This window comes from Macrobrachium nipponense, chromosome 6 (genome assembly GCF_015104395.2).
Source record: "Macrobrachium nipponense isolate FS-2020 chromosome 6, ASM1510439v2, whole genome shotgun sequence".
Taxonomy (NCBI): domain Eukaryota; kingdom Metazoa; phylum Arthropoda; class Malacostraca; order Decapoda; family Palaemonidae; genus Macrobrachium; species Macrobrachium nipponense.
The window spans coordinates 45,526,402-45,546,188 of NC_061108.1; the positions used below are offsets into that span (position 1 = coordinate 45,526,402).

At 44.0% G+C, this 19,787-nt stretch overlaps 1 protein-coding gene across 1 annotated transcript in view; it reads right to left on the reverse strand.

The window, feature by feature from the left end:
- The window catches only part of LOC135216038 (striatin-interacting protein 1 homolog), a 313,064-nt gene extending 294,427 nt beyond the window's left edge, over positions 1 to 18,637 (reverse strand). Inside the window, 2 exon segments of the mRNA XM_064250984.1 lie at positions 2,311 to 2,430; positions 18,552 to 18,637. Coding sequence (XP_064107054.1) covers positions 2,311 to 2,430; positions 18,552 to 18,629 — 198 coding nt within the window. The 5' untranslated portion in view covers positions 18,630 to 18,637.
- Positions 18,638 to 19,787: the final 1,150 nt, after the last annotated feature.

Genomic DNA, 19,787 nt, shown 5'->3' on the forward strand with positions numbered 1-19,787 from the left:
ATATCCTCCCCCGTCTTGTACCATATGCCTCTTTTCCCAGCTAACCTTGCTGGAGGCATGCAAAATACTGTCCTGGTTAAGTCTTTCTTCGACTTCATCCAGGCGTCTAAGGCGTGTAAAGCCCGCTTCATCGAGATGGTGGGCTTCATCTTCAGAAAAGACGAAGTCTTCTTCGCCTTCGCACTCGAAAAGCAGCGAGCGCGGAGAAGGAGGAGCAGCCGGAGTCAACTCGTCTCCGTATTCCTCCAGAAGCATGGTTGTCAACACCTTATAGTTGGACAAGCCCTCTCTTCCAAGATCGTCATCCTCCGAGTTTCGTTCGAACTCGTGATAATCCTGAGTTTCTGTTCTCCTTTCAGAACTTTCCTCTTCTGGGGGAGACAAACTCCTGATCGGAGAGGGCTAAGGGAATGAAAGTCTTTCCTTTTTCCCGTTCTGATCGACTTGGAAGGCGTCACAACCTGCGGCTTCTCTCGCGCTTTAGAAGACGTCATGTATGACGCTTCCCGCTCTCCGAGCGTCATGTATGACGTCTCTTGTTGACGTTTAGATGACGCTTCGCGTCTGGAAGACGCTTCGCTTTCTAAGGGCTTCCTACTCGGCGTCACAATCTTGGACGGAGCGTCACGTCTAAGATCCTCTTGATTTGACGCTTCACTTCTAAAAGACGTCTTCCGAGCAGGTGCGAGAGGACGAGACTTCTTAATAGGAAGCGTCACGTCCTTCCGACGGGGCGCTAAAACTCCCACAAGAGATGACAGTGTTCTTGCACCGCCATAATGATCTTCCTTACGCTTCTCCTACGTCTAGTGCCTGACGCCCTTCGTCATCACTCGGGGAAGAAGCATGATGGGGTACTTCCTCATAAGCGTCAGGTGACGTTGACGCCCACCTTCCGCCTTCTTAATAGCAGACGGGGCGTCATCCGAGAAGCGCTCCGGGCTAGAATCAATTGTCTTGCTTCATATGACGCTTCAGCGGTCTCGATAAGTTCGACTCCTTCCACCCTCGTTTAGGTGAGGGAGAGGGAGAGGACGAGAAACACTCGCGAAGGACGCTTTTCCTGTAGCGCCCTTGAGCTGGCTGCCATGAAGCAAAGCTAGCTGAAGGGACGTCTGACGTTGGGGATTCCCCACGACCTCCTTAAGGCTTTCGACTTTCCTTCTCCTCTGGGCATGTGAGCTTGGAAGAGGTCTAGGCCTGGGAGCGCCGCAGGGACGATCAAACGCCCCCTCCACAACACTGATAGGGCTCACTTCACTAAAATTTTCACTATCACTAGCCTTATTCGAGTCCGCCATCTTGGACTTCATGTCTCGAATCGTCGCTTTCAGATTGGCGATTTCCGATGCCGAATCCGAAAAGACACTCTGAGAATGAGATTTATAGGGAGAATCTACAGTAGTAGGGTTAGAATTATCCTTGAAAGGCTCAATAGGCCTTGAATTCACACCTTTCAGTCTTCTAACTCTATCCCTCTCTAACTTCTTCAAATAAGAAGTCAAAGTCTTCCATTCTTCTGCATTCAAACTCTCGCATTCCTTACAAGTGTTAATAGCAGAACACTGCACCCCCCTACATTTACGGCATACAGTGTGAGGATCAACCGAAGCTTTCGGTATCCTCACCCTGCAGCCTACATTCACACACATTCTCACACTCACATTAGAATCAGACATCCTGAGAAAAATCCAAAAGAGTTATTCCAAAAACAGTCCACAGTAGCGAATGCCAAAACACGATCCAAATACGTCACCTGATCAAATGTTGAAAAAAGAATCCAAGTCAGGAGGTAATAACAACAATGTTGATACCACCGGCGACAGAGAAAATATGATAGAAAACGGGGATGGTTCCTAGTCCTGCCCCCAGGCAGGCCCGGTAGATCACCTGACCTACCTTAGCGAGTGGCGCGAAATTTGAATTTCTGTCGGGGACGACGGAGTCTTAGCTATGTATATATCTGACAGGTAAGTTGATTGTATGAAAATACAGATCTGGACTATTCTTCATATTAACAGTAGAAAATGAAAATATACTCTACTGTACCTTATACAATTACAAAGAGTAAAGTAATATGAGATAGCTGGCTCTGGTTACACCTTACTGGAACTAAAACTAAAACTGATTAGGAAGTGAAGACATATAACATGTAAAGGAAACCTTCTTCTTGTACAAGACATGAACAACCACTATACCTACAAAACATTATGTACTAAATGACAACTGCACAAACCCTAAGCACAAGTGTAGCCAATGTATGAACATTTCATAAAGACAGAAAACCTACCACAGTCACAAGATTCTTACCTTGAGGTTAAGTTGGAACTCTGGACCTTCAGTGTATGAGTAAAGCTCTGCTATCTCATTTTCTGGTGAATCTGCATCATTATAATTAAATTCTATATCTGGGCATTCTGTCATGCTTGTCTGAAACAAATGAGAAAACCAGTGACAACAGGTAACGAAAAATATTCTATTGGAAATGCATAGAAATAAAAAAAATCCCAATAAAATTCCTTTGGTTTTAAAGTCAGACCTCAATTTCATAAGCTGTCCTAGTTTCCCCGTTAAATAGTGAAATTTCTTCCTTTCAACATAAAAACTCATTGCTCTATGTTAGCCTCATCTGTGGTAGCACTTACCTCATGACACATTGAGACTGACAGATTTTTTGTGATTACTAGGCATGAAGCTGCAGGTGTCATGTGGCATCATAACAGCTAGGTTCAGTGACCCCTAATCATTAAAAAAAAAAAAACATGATATTTTTATAATGTAATAATGTTTCACATATACTTACCATACAATTACATAGCTGAAAGCTTCCTACCTCACCAGTCGAAAATTCAAATTTTGGTGGCGGCACTGACATCGTTAGCGTATGTGAACAGGACTCACCCCTTTCGGGAACACCTGGTACTGGTGAGCAAACGACCAACAATTCATTGAGCAGCAATGTCCATCTGTGGGAAGGAGGGAGGTGATTATGTAATTCTTTGGTAAGTATATGTGAAACATTATTTTATTGTAAATAATATCATTTTCACATAAGTGACTTACCAGACAATTACATAGCTGATTCCACATTACTAGGAAGGTGGGAATATGGACATTTTTATTTTCCAAACATTAAATAAGTTATATAATGACTTTGGAAAATAAGATTGCTCACATTAATTAAATGCTTGCTGTACCTTACCTTGTGAGTGAGCAGCTTTAGTTCAGTACTGCCTCTGGTCGGTATTCTCATCACCTATGGGAGATGTGGCAGTACTGGCCAGGGTCGTCCCTACTGTAATAGGACTTTGTAACCATAGAAGTTCACCGATGGTTTAACAAAGAGAACATACAAATTGCCCTTGCCCTCGGTGAAGACCACAAAAAATCAAACCACCATCACCTCACTAAAATTTTAAAAAACCACAACCCCAACCATAAAAACTGGAGGGTACTCCAGGTACTTTGTACCCCACGCTTCCCAAAAACTCGAAATACCCCTAAGTAAACAAGGCAAGAAGTCAGTACAGGGATAGAAAGCTGCCCTATGCTTCCTTTCCTAATACCATACTGCCCATGGATGACGGTCCCAACTTACTGCATTTTCCAAAACCTGCTTCTAAATCCTTTGGATTATGTTGAAAAGCTAATGACATTGCTACCGCTCGTATTTTGTGAGCTTTCACTTTAAGGATAGAGAGGTCCTCTTTTGAACTTGTGTGTGTGCTTCTAAAATGAAAACTTCTTAAAAAATGAAAGAGCATTCTTGGAGAGCAGTCAAAAAGGATCTCTCACCAAACACCAAAGGTGCTTAGAGGTTCCTCTTATCTTCTCGGTTCTATGAAGATATTACTTAATAGCTCTCACTGGACATAGAAGTATCTCCTCTTATGATCCCAATATATCCATAACTTAAGGACATATTGGGTCCAGAAGAGAAGGAACCATTGCATTTGACTTCACTTAAAAATCTTACAAAGAAGACACTGTTTTTAGTGGCTTTAGCGACAGCTAATAGGGTGAGCGAAATTCAAGCTATTAGTAAGAATGTGTGTTTCACTCAGGATGATGCAGTCTGCTCATTTACAGGAAACTTTCTTGCAAAGAATGAAGACCTGTCAAAGCCTTGGGCTCATTCTTTTGTAATCAGGAACCTTAGAACTCCAGGACAGTTCAGAGTGACAAGTGAAATCCCTTCTTGAAGTTTGTTCTCCAAAAGTCACCACTGTAGATCTACTTTTATTTCCTCTGTTATTGGAAACAAATGAGCTGGTGTTCCTTCCAATGCCAACTCACTTGAGGAAGTATTGATGAGGTCTCATGTGATGTTGGCCTAATGTTACAAATGACTCCACTGATGTTAGTGTCCCTAGCAAACTCATTCTAGGGCTGAACAAAATGACAATTTGTCGAAAATTGCATTTTTCCTAACTATACAAACCTGAGGTCCTTTAACAATAGGAAGGTAACTAGCGGCAGCTGGGACGGTCGTAAGCTTCGAACAAGGGGAGAACGGTAGTTAACTGCTTGTCCGATCGTGCGCGCGCCCGCGCGCCCGAGAGGTGAAGAATCACTTTTGCTTTAGGCCCATGCAAAAAGTTGCAGAGTGAGGGGTGGCATGAGGTGGGACTATATGTAAAGGACCTCAGGTTTGTATAGTTAGGAAAAATGCAATTTTCGACAAATTGTCATTTGTTCCGATACGTAATACAAACCCTCGGTCCTTTAACAATAGGAAGACTCACTTCTTGGTGGGAGGAATCTGAGTCTTTTTGGTGAACAGACTGGTGTTCGTCCAACCTGAGTGCCTCCCTGGTCGTAAGAGCAAGGGAGGGATCCAAACCTCTGTCCGATTGATCGGGGTGTGCACCGCAGGATCAATGGTCAGACCTCTGGGCCAAGTACTAAGAGAGAGGCAAGCGTATCTCTTCGTACCAGCAAGCAAGAACTTGTTCCTGTTTGCAAGAGACAATCATAAAATGATGGGTTTGTCTCAATTTGGCATCCACTTCCTCCCCCTTGTTGGGAGAAGTGTGGATATTTACTCCTATCCCTACTGAAAGGGATAGGATGGTGCTCTATTGAGTAGCTCACCTGCATCTCGTCCTTACCCAGCAGGGTGACGGACCGTGTCCCTCTACCCAAAGGTAGAGGGAAAAAGAAAAAAAAGATGGGAAGAGGAGCCAGTCACACTCTCATTCCTCATCCATTCTTACGGTCACACCACCGGACTCGATGCTGTTCAGCCTGCGAGGGTCTGGGTTAACTACACAACGTGTTGAGCAACCACCACAGTTCCTAAGGAAAAAGATCCAAGGAACTGTGGGCAATATCCTGAAGGTAGAAGGAGGTGCATGCGGTCCGGTTGGACCAGGCGCCTGCCTTCATTACCTGCGCCACGGAGAAGTTCTTGCGGAACGCGAGAGAATGATGAAGAGGCGTCCACACTCATCCTGGTGTCGAGTTTCTTCAGACAGCTCCGTCGCACCTTCACAGGACAAAGCAGCATAGCCTTCGTATCGGAGGCGGTGAAGTCCATTAGGGAGGGTATTGTGAAGGACTCGAACCAATCGTCAGTTACCGAAGGGTTCTGAGTCTTCGCTACGAAGATCGGTACGAAATCGAGCGTCACATCCCCATCCCTTTGTGCTTGACTTCTCAAGAGAAGTCATGCAGTTACCTAAGACGAAAAGAAGGGAATAGTCGTATGACCTATCCCTCTTCTCGACTTTGTTTATGTACAGTACTCATACTGACAAAGCTATTAAGACGAAGTAATGATTGCTCTGGAACAACCGAACTAAGTCCACAGCATAGTTCGTAACTGACTCGGGCGCTCTGACAGCTGCCGACTGACTGGTTCGGAATCAGTAGAGGCAAGTTGTCCAAGCATCCGGTAAGTCACGTGACCTTCGCCCTTTAAAGAGTTATGCTGAGAGACCAAACAAATAAAATATTTGTTAGTCACCGATGCCGGACGGCGCGGCGATGATTCTCTTAATGCAATAAGCTCAAAAGGCGAAAGTCAATTGCCTTCAAAAGACCGAGGTCCCTGATGGCAAGAAAATCTCATAGACGTTGAATCTCAGCTTAAGGAGAAACAACACTATGTGACGTTGAAGACGAAGGTAGGCAATGAATGCAACCTACGTCTTCCAGCTGAATCGAGAGAAGGAATCTCAAGATTCTAAACCTGTGCTTACAATGACTGAAAACGCTAACCGCCATTTCATTGCTGTTCGTTGTGCAATGAAAGCGGGGCGTTATTCAGTAATGAAACACAGGGGAGAGCCGCTTTTGAAGAATGCTTCTCATGGGCTGAACGTTTGGAAGTAGAGCTGGCAGGTGTGGGAGTAGGCGATGTCTTTCAATACATCTGCTAATCCGTGAACAATGAACAATTGTACACCTCCGAATACAAGATATTTTGAGGACAAACTCAGATTCCGCAAAAATCATTCGCATTATCGGGATACGATTTTGCAGCAAGAGACTATTACAGAATTCTGTTACCGTGCGGTAAACAGAAAGATGAGAGTCGAATAGATATCTCTGTTTAAAATTCTCGCAATACCGAAGACGATGAATACTAGCGTTTCTCAGCAGTAGATGGTCATTCATGTATGCGAGAATCCCCGTTAATCAGAGACTTAAGTCCGTGATTGTTGGGCAGAGATACGGTTGTTATTCAATCAAAACAGGTGAGAAAGACATAACCAACCGTCTATCTCACAGCGGCAGCTGATACTGAAATGCCTCGGGCAATTCAATACGCAGTAGCTGTCGCTGACTCGTCATCCTGAGTTGCCAAGTAATCCTTTCCACGAAGGAATGCGTTCGGCTAGAACCACCGAGCATAAAAAGATATGCTCGAGCAATTATATTTAAGCGAAACGAATTTCGGTAAATATAAAAGCTTAAATGGTGTTGTTGTGACAACACCATAAGTATATAAAATTGAAACTGGAAACTCCTGGGAGGTTGCAGGCAACCCGGGTTGCAGTTCAATTAGAATACTTTTCGTCTAAGTCGCAATCCGTAAAATAACCAGGATATGCGCCTACCCCTCGGACCCTTCAACTGCTAAGCAGAATCATGTCGCGAGGTTAATATACGTAGTATATTTGTAGGATTCTGAACAACGATCTCCATCCTAAATTCTTTCCTTCAAGAAAACAAAATAAGGATTGGAGATCGACCACCTTCGTTCTCTATTAAAGAGAGTGAAGGAGAAGTCTTCCTCGAAGGAAAGCTTCAATGGTGAACAGAATACTAAGACGATAGTTCAAAGCCAAACTGGATATTCCCGTCCGTTCTTCTCTATTCCAGGTTGGTCGCCTACTGTGAGATAGTCTTCTTTCAGCAGCAGTCTTCTTCCTAATGCTAGAAATTCCAGGAATTCGAGCATAGGCGAGGTTCCCGATTATCGTGTAACATATCGTTATTCTCGTCTCGCTCACTTTGGACGTGGGTCTCGCCTAAGTGTTTGGAGATCGTAAGAAACTCTAACACTCTGAATGCGCTAGAAATTCCGTAGAATTCTAAGCGTCTGCGAAACCCCCACCGAATGAATCGTCAAACGATATCGGCTGCTGGTGGTCCTCTCGATTCCGTAGAAATCGAGAATGGGGCAGGATCCCTCCTCAACGACCGGGGCTTACGTCAGGTAGGACCGAAGGTCTCCCCGGTAGCGCAGTCCCCCAACGTGGGATCCTACAGAGAAATCTCTGTAGGATCCTTCCCCTTTCCCTCGTAGCCGTAAGGAGAGAGGGAATGGGGGAGGAATTGGATACTCGCTCGCCTTCCCAGTGGGAACTAGCAGTTGGAGAAGAGTAGGAGCAGCCCATCGCCTTGCGGCGATGGCCTCTCAGAGTCTGGGAAAACGTATCGTCAGGAGAAAAACGTTTTCCCGAGGAGGGTTACGAACTCTCACTGTAGGTAAGGGTCTGCCGCCACTGTGAACGTCGTCTGGGTGGGGCTGATCGACACCTGACAGGAGAGCCGATACCGTCCTCCGACTCATTCCAGTCCTCGTCGAGGTCGAAACCTCTCAGGAGGACCGAAGGAGTATTAAATACGGTGTCCGAAGACACGTAGAAACGCCGCTGTCGCAGTAGAGGAGGTGGAAGTAGCTTGATCGACCGGCCAGAAACTGAGAGAGCCTTCTTGTCCGGAGACGAGAGACTCTGGTTCAAGACAGAATCGCAAGCTCCGATCGCGGTGGCATACCACCGTCGGTTTGGGTTCCCTCTCGGGCCCCAAAACGACTCGAGCAGAGACTGGGCTCTGCTGGTGGGAGCGGCGATCCTTCCCCCCCTCGGTCGTTGTGCTGACGAATCAGTGCAATAACCTGGGTAAAGTTACTCTGAATCTCGGAAGTTACAGCGTCTTGAGGAGTAGGACCGTCCAGTCCCTCCAACAAGAGCAGCTCCCAGGACCCTCCTCCTTCAGAAGAAGGACCAGCAACAGATCCCTGACGGTTGCCTCCAATCACTTGCGCGTACGTCCTGGTTGGTCCTAAGACCAACCTGGCACGTGCGGCGTCGTGACGGGATCGTGAGCGGCGCATCTCTCACGATCACTCCTATATACCTCGCTCTTCCTGGCGTACGCCGAGGAAGTTGAAGGTATCGGAGAGACAGAACTGACGCTACCCACTCTCCCCCTGACGGTCGCCTCCAATCACTTGCGCGTACGTCCTGGTTGGTCCCTAAGACCATACGTGGCACGTGCGGCGTCGTGACGGGATCGTGAGCGGCGCACCTCTCACGATCACTCCTAGCTACCTCGCTCTTCCCGGTGTAGCCCGAGGAAGTTGAAGGTAATCGGAGAGACAGAACTGGAACGCTACCACTCTCCGACCCCTGACGGCGCCTCCAATCCACTTGCGCTTGACGTCCTGGTTGTCCCCCCCCCCTAAGACCATACCTGGTGCACGTGCGGCGTCGTGACCGGATCGTGAGCGTCGCACCTCTACACGATCCTCCTAGCTACTCTCGCTCTTTTCCCTGTAGCCTAGGAAGTTGAAGGTAGGTAGGAGGATCAGACCTGACGTCGCCCCCCCCCGCTCGCTGGCAGGACCAGCGTACGTGGGGGGCTGCAGCGATCACCAACCCGCGGTGGGGATCGATCTGCAGGCCTGGCCGGTGTGCCGCCTCACCTGTGGCGAGCGGCTCGACTGAGCACGTCGACCCCGGTCCCGTGCGTCAGACGAGCTGCTGCTGGTCACCGTATCCGCCCGGTCCCTGTGGGAGCGGCGGTCAGGTGACCTGCAGAGCTCGCTTTCGCCGTGAGACCGGTGAGCGTCCTCGCGGCACGGTCAAAACCGCTGGTACCAGCCGAGGCTGTACCGTCGGTCGAGGGGACCTGGGGGACTCTTCCCAGCCTCCACCCGTGGCCGGTCAGAGACCGTCACGTCCACCCGAGGTACCGGCTGGTCGCTGCGAGAGCGGCCGCTGGCCTGGCGAGAGTCACCTGAGCGGCTCTCGACAGTCTTCTGCTCCGTGCCTCGGTCATGACGCTGAGCGAACTCAGGCGTCTTAACTTTGGCTGCACGGTCACCCGAAGGAGATCGTACACTCGGAACTTCTCGCGGACGAGAAACCGAGCCGGTACCTGGCTTAGCAGCAGAGCTGCCAAGACCAGGCTAGGGTGTACCAGCGGTAGCCAGCACACCCTTGGTCCCCGTCTTCTTCTTCTTCTCAGAAGGGGAGACGGGCCCCGTTCCCGAAGGAACAGGAGGACCAGCAGAAGAACCCCCCGTCACACCGGAATGTGACGAGCCCTTCGAAGTTCCCGAAGGAGTCTTCTTAGGGGGAATAACAAAACCCGGTTACCAGCTGGTCGCTGCGAGAGCGGCCGCTGGGCCTGGCGAGAGTCACCTGAGCGGTTGCTCGCCAGCCTTCTGCTCCGTGCCGTGGTCTTGGCGCCGAGCGAACTTTGGCGCCGAAACTTTGGCTGCACGGTCTCCCGAGGGAGAGCGTACACTCGGGATCTCCCGCGAACGATGAGACCGAGCCGGAACCTGGCGTAGCGGCATCGCCGCTAGCACCAGGCGAGGAAGTACCAGAGCTAACCGATACTCCTCTGGTCCCCGGTCTATCTCTTCCTTACGGAAGGGGAGACGGGCCCCGCTCCGAAGGAGGCAGGAGGACCAGCAGAAGGACCCCCCGTCCCACCTCGGTGGGACGGGCCCCCTTAGAAGTTCCCGAAGGAGACTTCTTAGGGGGGGGTTGGGGGAGGCAGCCTTCTCTTCTTCGGCTATGGGCCTTAGAAGTCGAAGGGGAAGAGGCAGCAACAGACGAAGACGAAGATGACACCTTCCTCTTCTTCGTCAGCTCACGCAGGACAGTCGTCAGGTCTCCATCCAGGCCAGAGTCGGGCCTATTGCCGAAGCAACACGGCCCGACTGCACCTGTCCGGAAGGACCTGGGACTGGGGAAGACACACCATGGGCAGGACCAGCATGGACAGGCGCAGGAACCAGGAGCGACAGGAACAGCAACCAGCTCAGGAGCGGCAGGAACAGCGGCAGCGTAAACAGAAGAAGGACAGCCAAGCCAGTAGCGGGAACCCACATCAGCGACAGGTACGGCAGGCCCAGCCATCGCCTCGTAGAATCATCGGCAGCCAGCGTGGTACTGGCGGTCGGTCCAGGGGCGAGCTGCTGGAACAGCGGAAGTCTGGGCAGGCAACACGAAGAAAACACAGGCGGCGGCGGCATACCCCTCCTCGGTACGGCGGCGACCGGACCCTAGAAGCGGCAGACGGCGTCACCGACACAGCATGGGGAGTGTAGACCAGCGGGGGGAAGCAGCATAAGCGGCCGTGAAGAAAGGTTGTAGTGGAGACCACTCCAAGGTCACCGCCCCAGACCTCGCTAGACTCTGCAGCAGATCGTGGATGCTAGGCACGCCCTGCAGCCGCAGTGGTCCATACTGTCCAAGGTCGTCTCCCACGGATGTAGCACCTGCGGTAGCACAGACAGATTAGTAAGAGGGTTCTCTCGCGCACGGGGGGGGAGACATGCCCCACCCGAACGGAAGGAAGACCCCAAAAACAAATACGAGGAAGCTGAGCGGGGGGAGGGGGGGCAGGAAAGAAGACGAAGAATCGGATACCAAGGGAGTCGCGGGAGAGCTTTCCGAGACTTCCTGGCAGACTTCGCTTCCCTACCCCGCACAGCAGTGAAAAGTAATATGAAAATGAAACAGAATACTGCACTTGCGATTCCACTTCATAGAACTTAAAGAGGGAAAAATCAATTCCCGGTAAGAGCGGAAACTTGATCCATAATAATATGATGCTATCATAAATATATATGAAAATGAACAATACTGCACTTGCTATTTTCAGTTTCACAGCAATAAATCGTAAGGATTAATTATTCCCGGGTAAGAGTGGAAATTGATCCAAAATTAAATTTGATGCAATTAATAAATGAAAATGAAAAGAAAACTGCATTGCGAATCCACTTTCATTGCATTCTATTCATACAAAATAAGAGTAGGATCTTGCCGAGCGCAATCAAGCTCTCGGCAACGAACGCACAGGGCAAAAATATAATGAAAAAGTGTACTTACATCTTTCAATTACACACTTTCGCCCAAAATACATGACTCGGCGCGAGTGCGCCCGCCCTCGGCACCGGAGACATAATTCAAGGGTTCAATTCATGAAAAGAGCGGAAATCGCCGTAACTACGGCGATAGTCCATGTTGATTCATAATTAAGTAATGAAAATGAAAACAGTGTACTTACAGTTTCATTTTCAAGTCAAAAAACCAAAACCATTAGTAAAAAAACACAATATAAAACAAAGCATACGACGATGAAGCGCGGCAAGAGAGCGTGCGAAACACGTCTTCACACCCGCGGCCGAAAGCAAAAGTGATTTCTTCACCTCTCGGGCGCAGCGGGCGGCGCGCACGATTCGGACAAGCAGTTAAACTACCGTTCTCCCCTTGTTCGAAGCTTACGACCGTCCCAGCTGCCGCTAGTTACCTTCCTATTGTTAAAGGACCGAGGGTTTGTATTACGTATCGGAACAAATGTAAGATCTACGAACTCTAGAACTGTTTTCAAGCACGACTCTATTCTCTTCATAGAGAGAAAAACTCGATAAGCTAGAGTCGAGAATCAACCGTAAAAGGGAATCCACCGAGTTGGTGTCATTTGTGATTTCTTGTGATTTATAAGGATGCCTAACCGTTGAATTAGGCATAATGTTTTCTCTAAGTCCTCCGCAGACTGACAACTTGACCTGGTTCTCAAAAGCCAGTCATCTAGATAGAACGACACATTGATCTCCATCAGATGGAGCCATTTTCCCAGAGGAGCAAGAATTCAAGTAAACACCTGAGGGGGAGTTGACAGTCCAAAACAGCGCAATTTTTCCAAATCGTGGGATTGCATGGTTCTTCCTTTGCAATACCACAAACAAAAACAAAAGAAAAACTTACAGTTTCACACACAGATACACAAAGAATCAGGCTGAAAGCTGGAAAGCGCATGGGCGACCTCATGACAGAAGCAGGCAGAGAGGTCAACACACGTCTGCACCCGACGGCGGTTGAAAGCAAAGTGGAATGTTTACATCCAGTCAGGCGGGACTCCCGACCATCGAACAAGCAGTTACTGCCAAACTACCTTGTCATTAAATCTTGCGACCGGTCCAGCTGGCGCTGGTAATAACTCCTTTTGTAAAGGACCGATGGTTTTTATAAAATGTTGGAACAATTATGTTTTCAAGGCAGTTTTTAAATCCAATATGGCATCTTACGCATCCGGTCCCTTTAGTAACCGGCATCAATCCCACGTCCTTCCCAGTGCTCATTTGAACAATATTATTGTATATATGCAACATTTATTGATCTTACTCAAGATTGCAGTTGTAATCAGCACAATAAAACAACATTTTGTTGCCTATATTAGTGAGAGTATGAGACTTCTTATTCCTGGGGTCATGGTTTGAACCGAAATTCATTTTTACCTTGTAATCGGTGGTTTTATCCTTACTGCCATCACAACTGAAACTTCACAGTGCTTATTTGATTGTAATTATACATGTTTTGGTCTTAATTCACTCCAAATTGCACTTGAAATATGTTGAGAGTGTTGACAGCAAAGCCATGGCACAAACAATTTTTGTCTTAATGTACAGGTGTTCAAAAAGCCTCAGTATACCATTACAAGTATTTATTGCTCAGAAACCATATGACAGAGTAAAGTAGTTTTTTGTAGAAAAATGGAAGTGCTCCCTGAATGTAAACTGAATGTAGAACACTCTACAAAAAACTGCATTACTCTGTTATATGGTTTCTGAGCAACAAATACTTGTAATGGTATTGGGACTTTATGGACACCCTGTACTTACATATGGCTACCAAAAGCACTGGCGAGCAGGCAACAAGTTAGTGAATTGTTTACGGCAAAAATTTTATACTTTTTTATTGCACTTTTCATTGATTCAAGTCTACATTACTTTTTTTAACTTTTTTATTTTCAATAATTGTACTTATGCCTGAAATAAATGTAACCTTTAATGCTTGCTTGCTAAGAATGGCAGAATTTCATCTTTGCCAATTTAATGGAGTTTTACACATACGCTGATGCATTTACAAACTGTTTCCATGAATTCTAGTCATAGTAATGCAATAATGATAAAATTGCTTAATATGTATATATACTACAAATATGATATTCTAATTTCACTTATTTCTCCGGTTTTGTGTAAGTCTTATACACAGTTTGGAGGATAAACACATGGGGGAAACACCGCAGTGGATCCATTGTACTCAGGTGGATCAGCCTTATTCACTCGATATTTAATTGGTGAAACAAGAATACAATTACATCTTTAAGAATACCATTCAAAAGATTGAAGTTTCATCAACATAATGTGATATATGAAAGCACCATACGAACTAAAATAAGCATGTGAGGTCTTCGTAATATATGTTTTCAAGGCAGTTTTGAAATCCAATATGCGTCGTCCGGGCTCCGATCCCTTTCGTAACCTCCGTGGTCCTCAAGTTCTTCCCAGCGCTCATTTGAACAACATTAGCGTATATATGTAACGTTTATTGATCTTATTCAAGATTGCAGTTATAATCAGCACAATAAAACAACATTTTGTTGCCTATATTAGTGAAAGATAGAAACTTCTTATTCCTTGGGTCATGGTTTGAACTGAAATTCATTTTTACCCTGTTATTGGCAGTTTTATCCTTACTGCCATCACAATTGAAACTCCACAGTGCTTATTTGATTGTAATTATACACATTTTGGTCTTAATTCACTATAAATTGCACTTGAAACTATGTTGCGGTTCCTGGTTCCTAAGCGCTCACTCCACACACACAGTTGCGGGAAGCACACGACTACACTGTTTATGAGGTGTAAAGTTTTATTCCCTTAATTGTTTACTTTACTCATTATGTATTTAGTTTAACTTTACTTTATGTTACTTCAAAGTGTTTATTTTAATTCATGTCTAGTATATCTCTTTTTTGCAACCAAATTAACCCCGAAAAATTACAGATACAGTAGTGCCTCGTCTACGAAATTAATCCGTTCCAAAGCGGCCTTTGTAACCTGATTTTTTTTGTATCTAGAACTACGTTTTACATGTAAATTGCCTAATTCGTTCCAAGCCCTACAAAAACACCACAGGAAATTTTATAATACAGCTAAATTGACCAATAAACAATGAAATACAACAATTTGGACCATTCAATACTTAACCTAAACATTACTGTACCTGCAAATAAAGTGTATTAGTGAACAGGGTACAAGAAATACTGTGTACATGTACGTACGTATGTAGTAAATTGTGGAACCTTACCTTTCGAGTGGGAGGTGGATGTCCGAAAGTGGCGCAGCAGTGGGGGTGAGGGACAAACTGGCAGAAAACATGAACACTTAATTTTACGAAACACATTAAAAAATGGCAGAAAACACACAACATGATAACGTAATTTACAGTACATACAACGAAAGTGAAATTACTAACACGAATTTACGTTAACAAACAAAATATGTGAACAAATGATTTCCAGGTGTTTACGATAACGCTGCAGCAAAAAATGGTCAAGGATCCCATTTACATAGAGGCATGATGGGACAGATGCTGACCAATAGGAGAACAGGATCTTATAGCGGTGACTAGCATCAGGAACCAATGGGAGAATTGGAGGATGGTGGCGAGTCTACTGAATTGGCGGCGCGCCAGTTTTAAAATTGTTGTCGGTGGCCTGGGCGAATCTCAGACTTTACCCTTTCGCAACCTGAATCATTTTCATAAGCAGAAGCAAAAAAATCTTCATCTTTGCTTTCGTAACCTGAATTTTTCGTATGTAGGGACTTTCGTATGTAGAGGTTCCACTGTATTTCTAAATTAAATACAATCCAATATTTCTAGTATTGTCATCGCAAAGCAGACAACGGCAAAATTTCATTGTTGCCAATTTAGTGGAGCTTCACAAATATGCCAATGCATTTACAAACTGTTGTCATAGTAATGCAATAATGATAAAATTGCTCTAATATGTATTTATAATACAAATAGATATGCTAATTTCACTTATTTCCCCGGTTTTGTGTAAGTCTTATACCCAGTTTGAAGGGTAAACACATACCAATTGGCAACACTGATAAACAATAGGAGAGCGCAAACAACGCCCTAGGTACTGTTCACTGCAAAACTGTTGATATTTGAGTCAGGAATCTAGTTACTTTTTCAACAATGAATATTTTCAAATTAATTATCATGAATACATAATAAATTTATGTAATTCATAACCTTACACTGATGTTTAACTATTTATTCAAAATTATCCTGCGCACTCTTCTTCTTCTTTCCTCCCGAAAAATCACGAGTTTCCTTGGATCCGAAGCGGATGGTGTCATTGTTTACGATTGTTGTAAAGAAAGTGTCCCAGCGTCTAAGGGGACGAGTGGTGTTCGGATTTAGCACATGGAATGGAAAGTTTATTGACACAATGACTCCGTAAGCATAAAGATGGCGTAAATCTTTCTACGTAGGGAGGAACAACCGACTGGGACTAGACCGATCCAGTTTCCACCACGTGTGAAGCACCCTCCGAAAAAGTACTTAAACATGTCCTGACACCGGAGATATGCACCAGTCACGAGTTGTTGGTGGTGAGAGCAAGAGCTCAAGACGTCTACTATCCTTTCAAAGAGAGTATTTTCTCCAAAGTTAGAAATTAAGGTCATATTTTAAAATTAACAGAGGTTAATGAAAGTCTAGCCATACGCAATCACACTTACCTCCATGTCGCTTTCAAAATTTTTACTTATAACACTAACAATATAGAAGATTGACGCCATCTCAATGTTTGCGGAGTCACTTGTGTAAATAAACTTTCTATTCCATGTGCTAAATCCGCACACCACTTGTACCCATAGACGCTGGGGCACTTTCTTCACAAAAATCGTAAACAATGACTTCCAACCACGACTTTTCCAAGGAAACTACGATTTTTAGGTAGAAGAAGAAGAAGCGTGCACTAGATATTTAAATAAATAGTTAAACGGCAGTATAAGGTCATGAATTGCATACATTTTTTACATACTCATGATTATTGTAATTTGAAAATATTCATTATTGAAAAAGTAACTCAAATATCAACAGTTTTGCTGTGAACGGTACCTACAGTGTTCTTCACGCTCTTCTGTTGTTTATCAGTGTTGCCAATTGGCATGTGTTTACCCTCCAAACTGGGTATAAGACTTACACAAAACCAGGGAAATAAGTGAAATTAGTGTATCTATTTGTAGTATATATACATATTAGAGCAATTTTATCATTATTACATTACTATGACAACTAGAATTCATGGAAACAATTTGTAAATGCGCCGGCGTAAGTGTGAAGCTCCACTAGATTGGCAACAATGAGTCATTTTGCCATCTGGTCGTATCTATTTTAGAAATATCTTTAATTTTTCGGGGTTAATTTGGTTGCAAAAAAGGGATAATAGACATGAATTAAATAAAGATTTTGAAGTAACAAAGTAAAGTTAAACTAAATAACTAATGAGTAAAGTAAACAATTAAGGGAATAAAGCTTTCCACATAAGAACCATGTACGCGCGTGCTGCCTGTCTACATAATGAACCATGTACTCGCGTGCTGCCTGTAACTATGTTTGTGGAGTGAGTGCATAGGAACCAGGAACTGCAATGTAGTTCAAGTGCAATTTGGAGTGAATTAAGACCAAAATGTGTATAATTACAATCAAATAAGCACGTGGAGTTTCGGTTGTGATGGTAGTAAGGATAAAACCACCGATTACAAGGTATAAATGAATTTCAGTTCAAACCATGACCCCGGGAATAAAAAGTTTCATATTTTCACTAATATAGGCAACAAAATGTTTTAGTGGTGATTACAACTGCAATCTTAAGTAAGATCAATTAACTTTACATATGTACGCTAACATTGTTTCAAATGAGTGCTGGGAAGGCTGGGAAAGATGGTGGCTTTGCTGCGCTTATGAACGGCAACCTCACGCAGGTGCTGCCATATTGTATCTCAAAACTGCCTTGAAAACATATTTTACAAAGACCTCACATGCTTCTTTTAGTTCGTATGGCACTTTCATATATCACATTAACTTGACAATACTTAAATCTTTTGAATGGTATGCTTAAAGATGTAATTGTATTCTTGTTTCCCCAATTAACTATTGAGTGAATAAGGCTGATCCACGCGATGATGATGGACCCTCTGCAGTTACCCCCTATTTGGTGTTTTAAGTAAAAATTTCAAAAGCGTCATGGAGGTACGTTTGCACTGCGCATGGCTAAACTTTCATTAACCTCTGTTTAATCTTAAAATATGGACCTTAATTTTCTAATTTTGGAGAAAAGAAAATACTTAATTCAAAAGAATAGAGGTCTCGAGGTGTTGCTCCCACCACTGATGAATCGTGACTGGTACCCATCTCTGGTGTCAGGACGTATTAAAGTACTTATTTGGAGGGTGGATCAAGAAGCAGGCAAGACTGGCTCAGCTAGTCGACTCAGTTGTTTCCCCTACTTTGAGAGGAAAGTAGATGTCTCAATCTGTTTTTTCCATGCTGGTTGGGTTATGACTGGCGTCTAATTCAGGATACTGGAAGTGCTAAAGTTATTTTTTGGGAAAGTGACCACGCAATGGTACAGTGTCCGTCTAGCGGTGTTTTACCCTAGTGGGTAGGCTAGTTTCCTTTGGGATGCCAGGTTATACAAACGCTACAGCTTTAACCCTACCCTAGCTGCCTGCTCATATAACCAATAACCTAAAATAAGTTGCCAAATTTATACAGAATACAGTCAGAAATTCATGACCACTGCACAATCTTGTTCATTCCCCTCATTTTCATTTGACATTTGAACCTTCCCCATGAATGGCAAGCCTACAGTCAATATTGTCAAACACGACATTTCTACTGCGAAAAGGAGACATGAAATTCTATATAACTAATACACCCTGCAACAATATGAACATATTTGTCAGTAGCACATTTCAAATGCTCTCTTACATCTGAATCCTGCCGCTGTCGGGTAAATATTTCTCTTAATTTTGGAAGACTTCTTTTGCAGTCGCCATTATTCTCCATGGTACAATTATTCCACTATTGGAATTCAGATGTTGCCATAAGAAAATATTATCTCTTCAAACTAATTAAATAAATTCATATATTATGAAATTATTACTTTTATCCCACTAAATATACAAAATCTGAATCTTAAAAATATTTATTTAAAATATTAGGTTTGTAATATACTAAATCACCAGTTTTTTTTGATTTATTGAATCAAACACACACTACTGTTTTATACAAGCCGCTCCCTGTTCTACTTGGCTGAATCGGTTGTCAGCAAATGATGCTATGGTCCGTTCTCTATGAATGTAGATTCGGTCGCAAAACTTGTTTGACATTTGCACCTCTTAAAACCCCGAATTAAAGATGGTAATTCACACTCATATCAGCACCATCATTACCATTTCTAGCCCAGTGTGATAAAACTGAAACAGTAAAACTACAATACATATCGAGCGAAGTTGTTGTTTGTATTATTATTATTATTATTATTATTATTATTATTATTATTATTATTATTATTATTATTATTATTATTATTATTATTATTATTATTATTATTATATTATTATTATTATTATTATTATTATTATTATTATTATTATTATTATTATTATTATATTACAGGTTCATTAAAATCTTGGAATAATGGCTATTTCAGCCGCGTTTATTTTGAAATAGAATTTTATCTATTCTTCTTATAACTGACTTTTCTGTACTCAAGTTGGCCATTAAAACGCCAAATATTACGTAAAAAACGTGATATTTTGTCAAATTGAATTTATTATACAAAATGCAGTATAAATTGGATCTCAAGCCTAATTGGCAAAAGATACTAAATGACTCATTCCGAGTTCCTCTCTCTCTCTCTCTCTCTCTCTCTCTCTCTCTCTCTCTCTCTCTCTCTCTCGTCTCTCTCTCTCTCTTACTTCTTCTTCTTCTTCTTCTTCTTCTTCTTCTTCTTCTTCTTGCAATGTATCGTCCTTAAACCCAGATGGACATCGTCGGGCAGGTGTTGTGGGACTGAGTTCTTGTGTTGTTGTTTAAGATTAAGCCAGCCTTGTGCTGGCATGGCCTCTTGCTTCTGGAGCAGCCCGTAGAGGTTCTTACAGGAGTCCTACGGCATATATAGGCTGATGCACAGCATAGCATGGAGACCTTATCAGCTGCTGA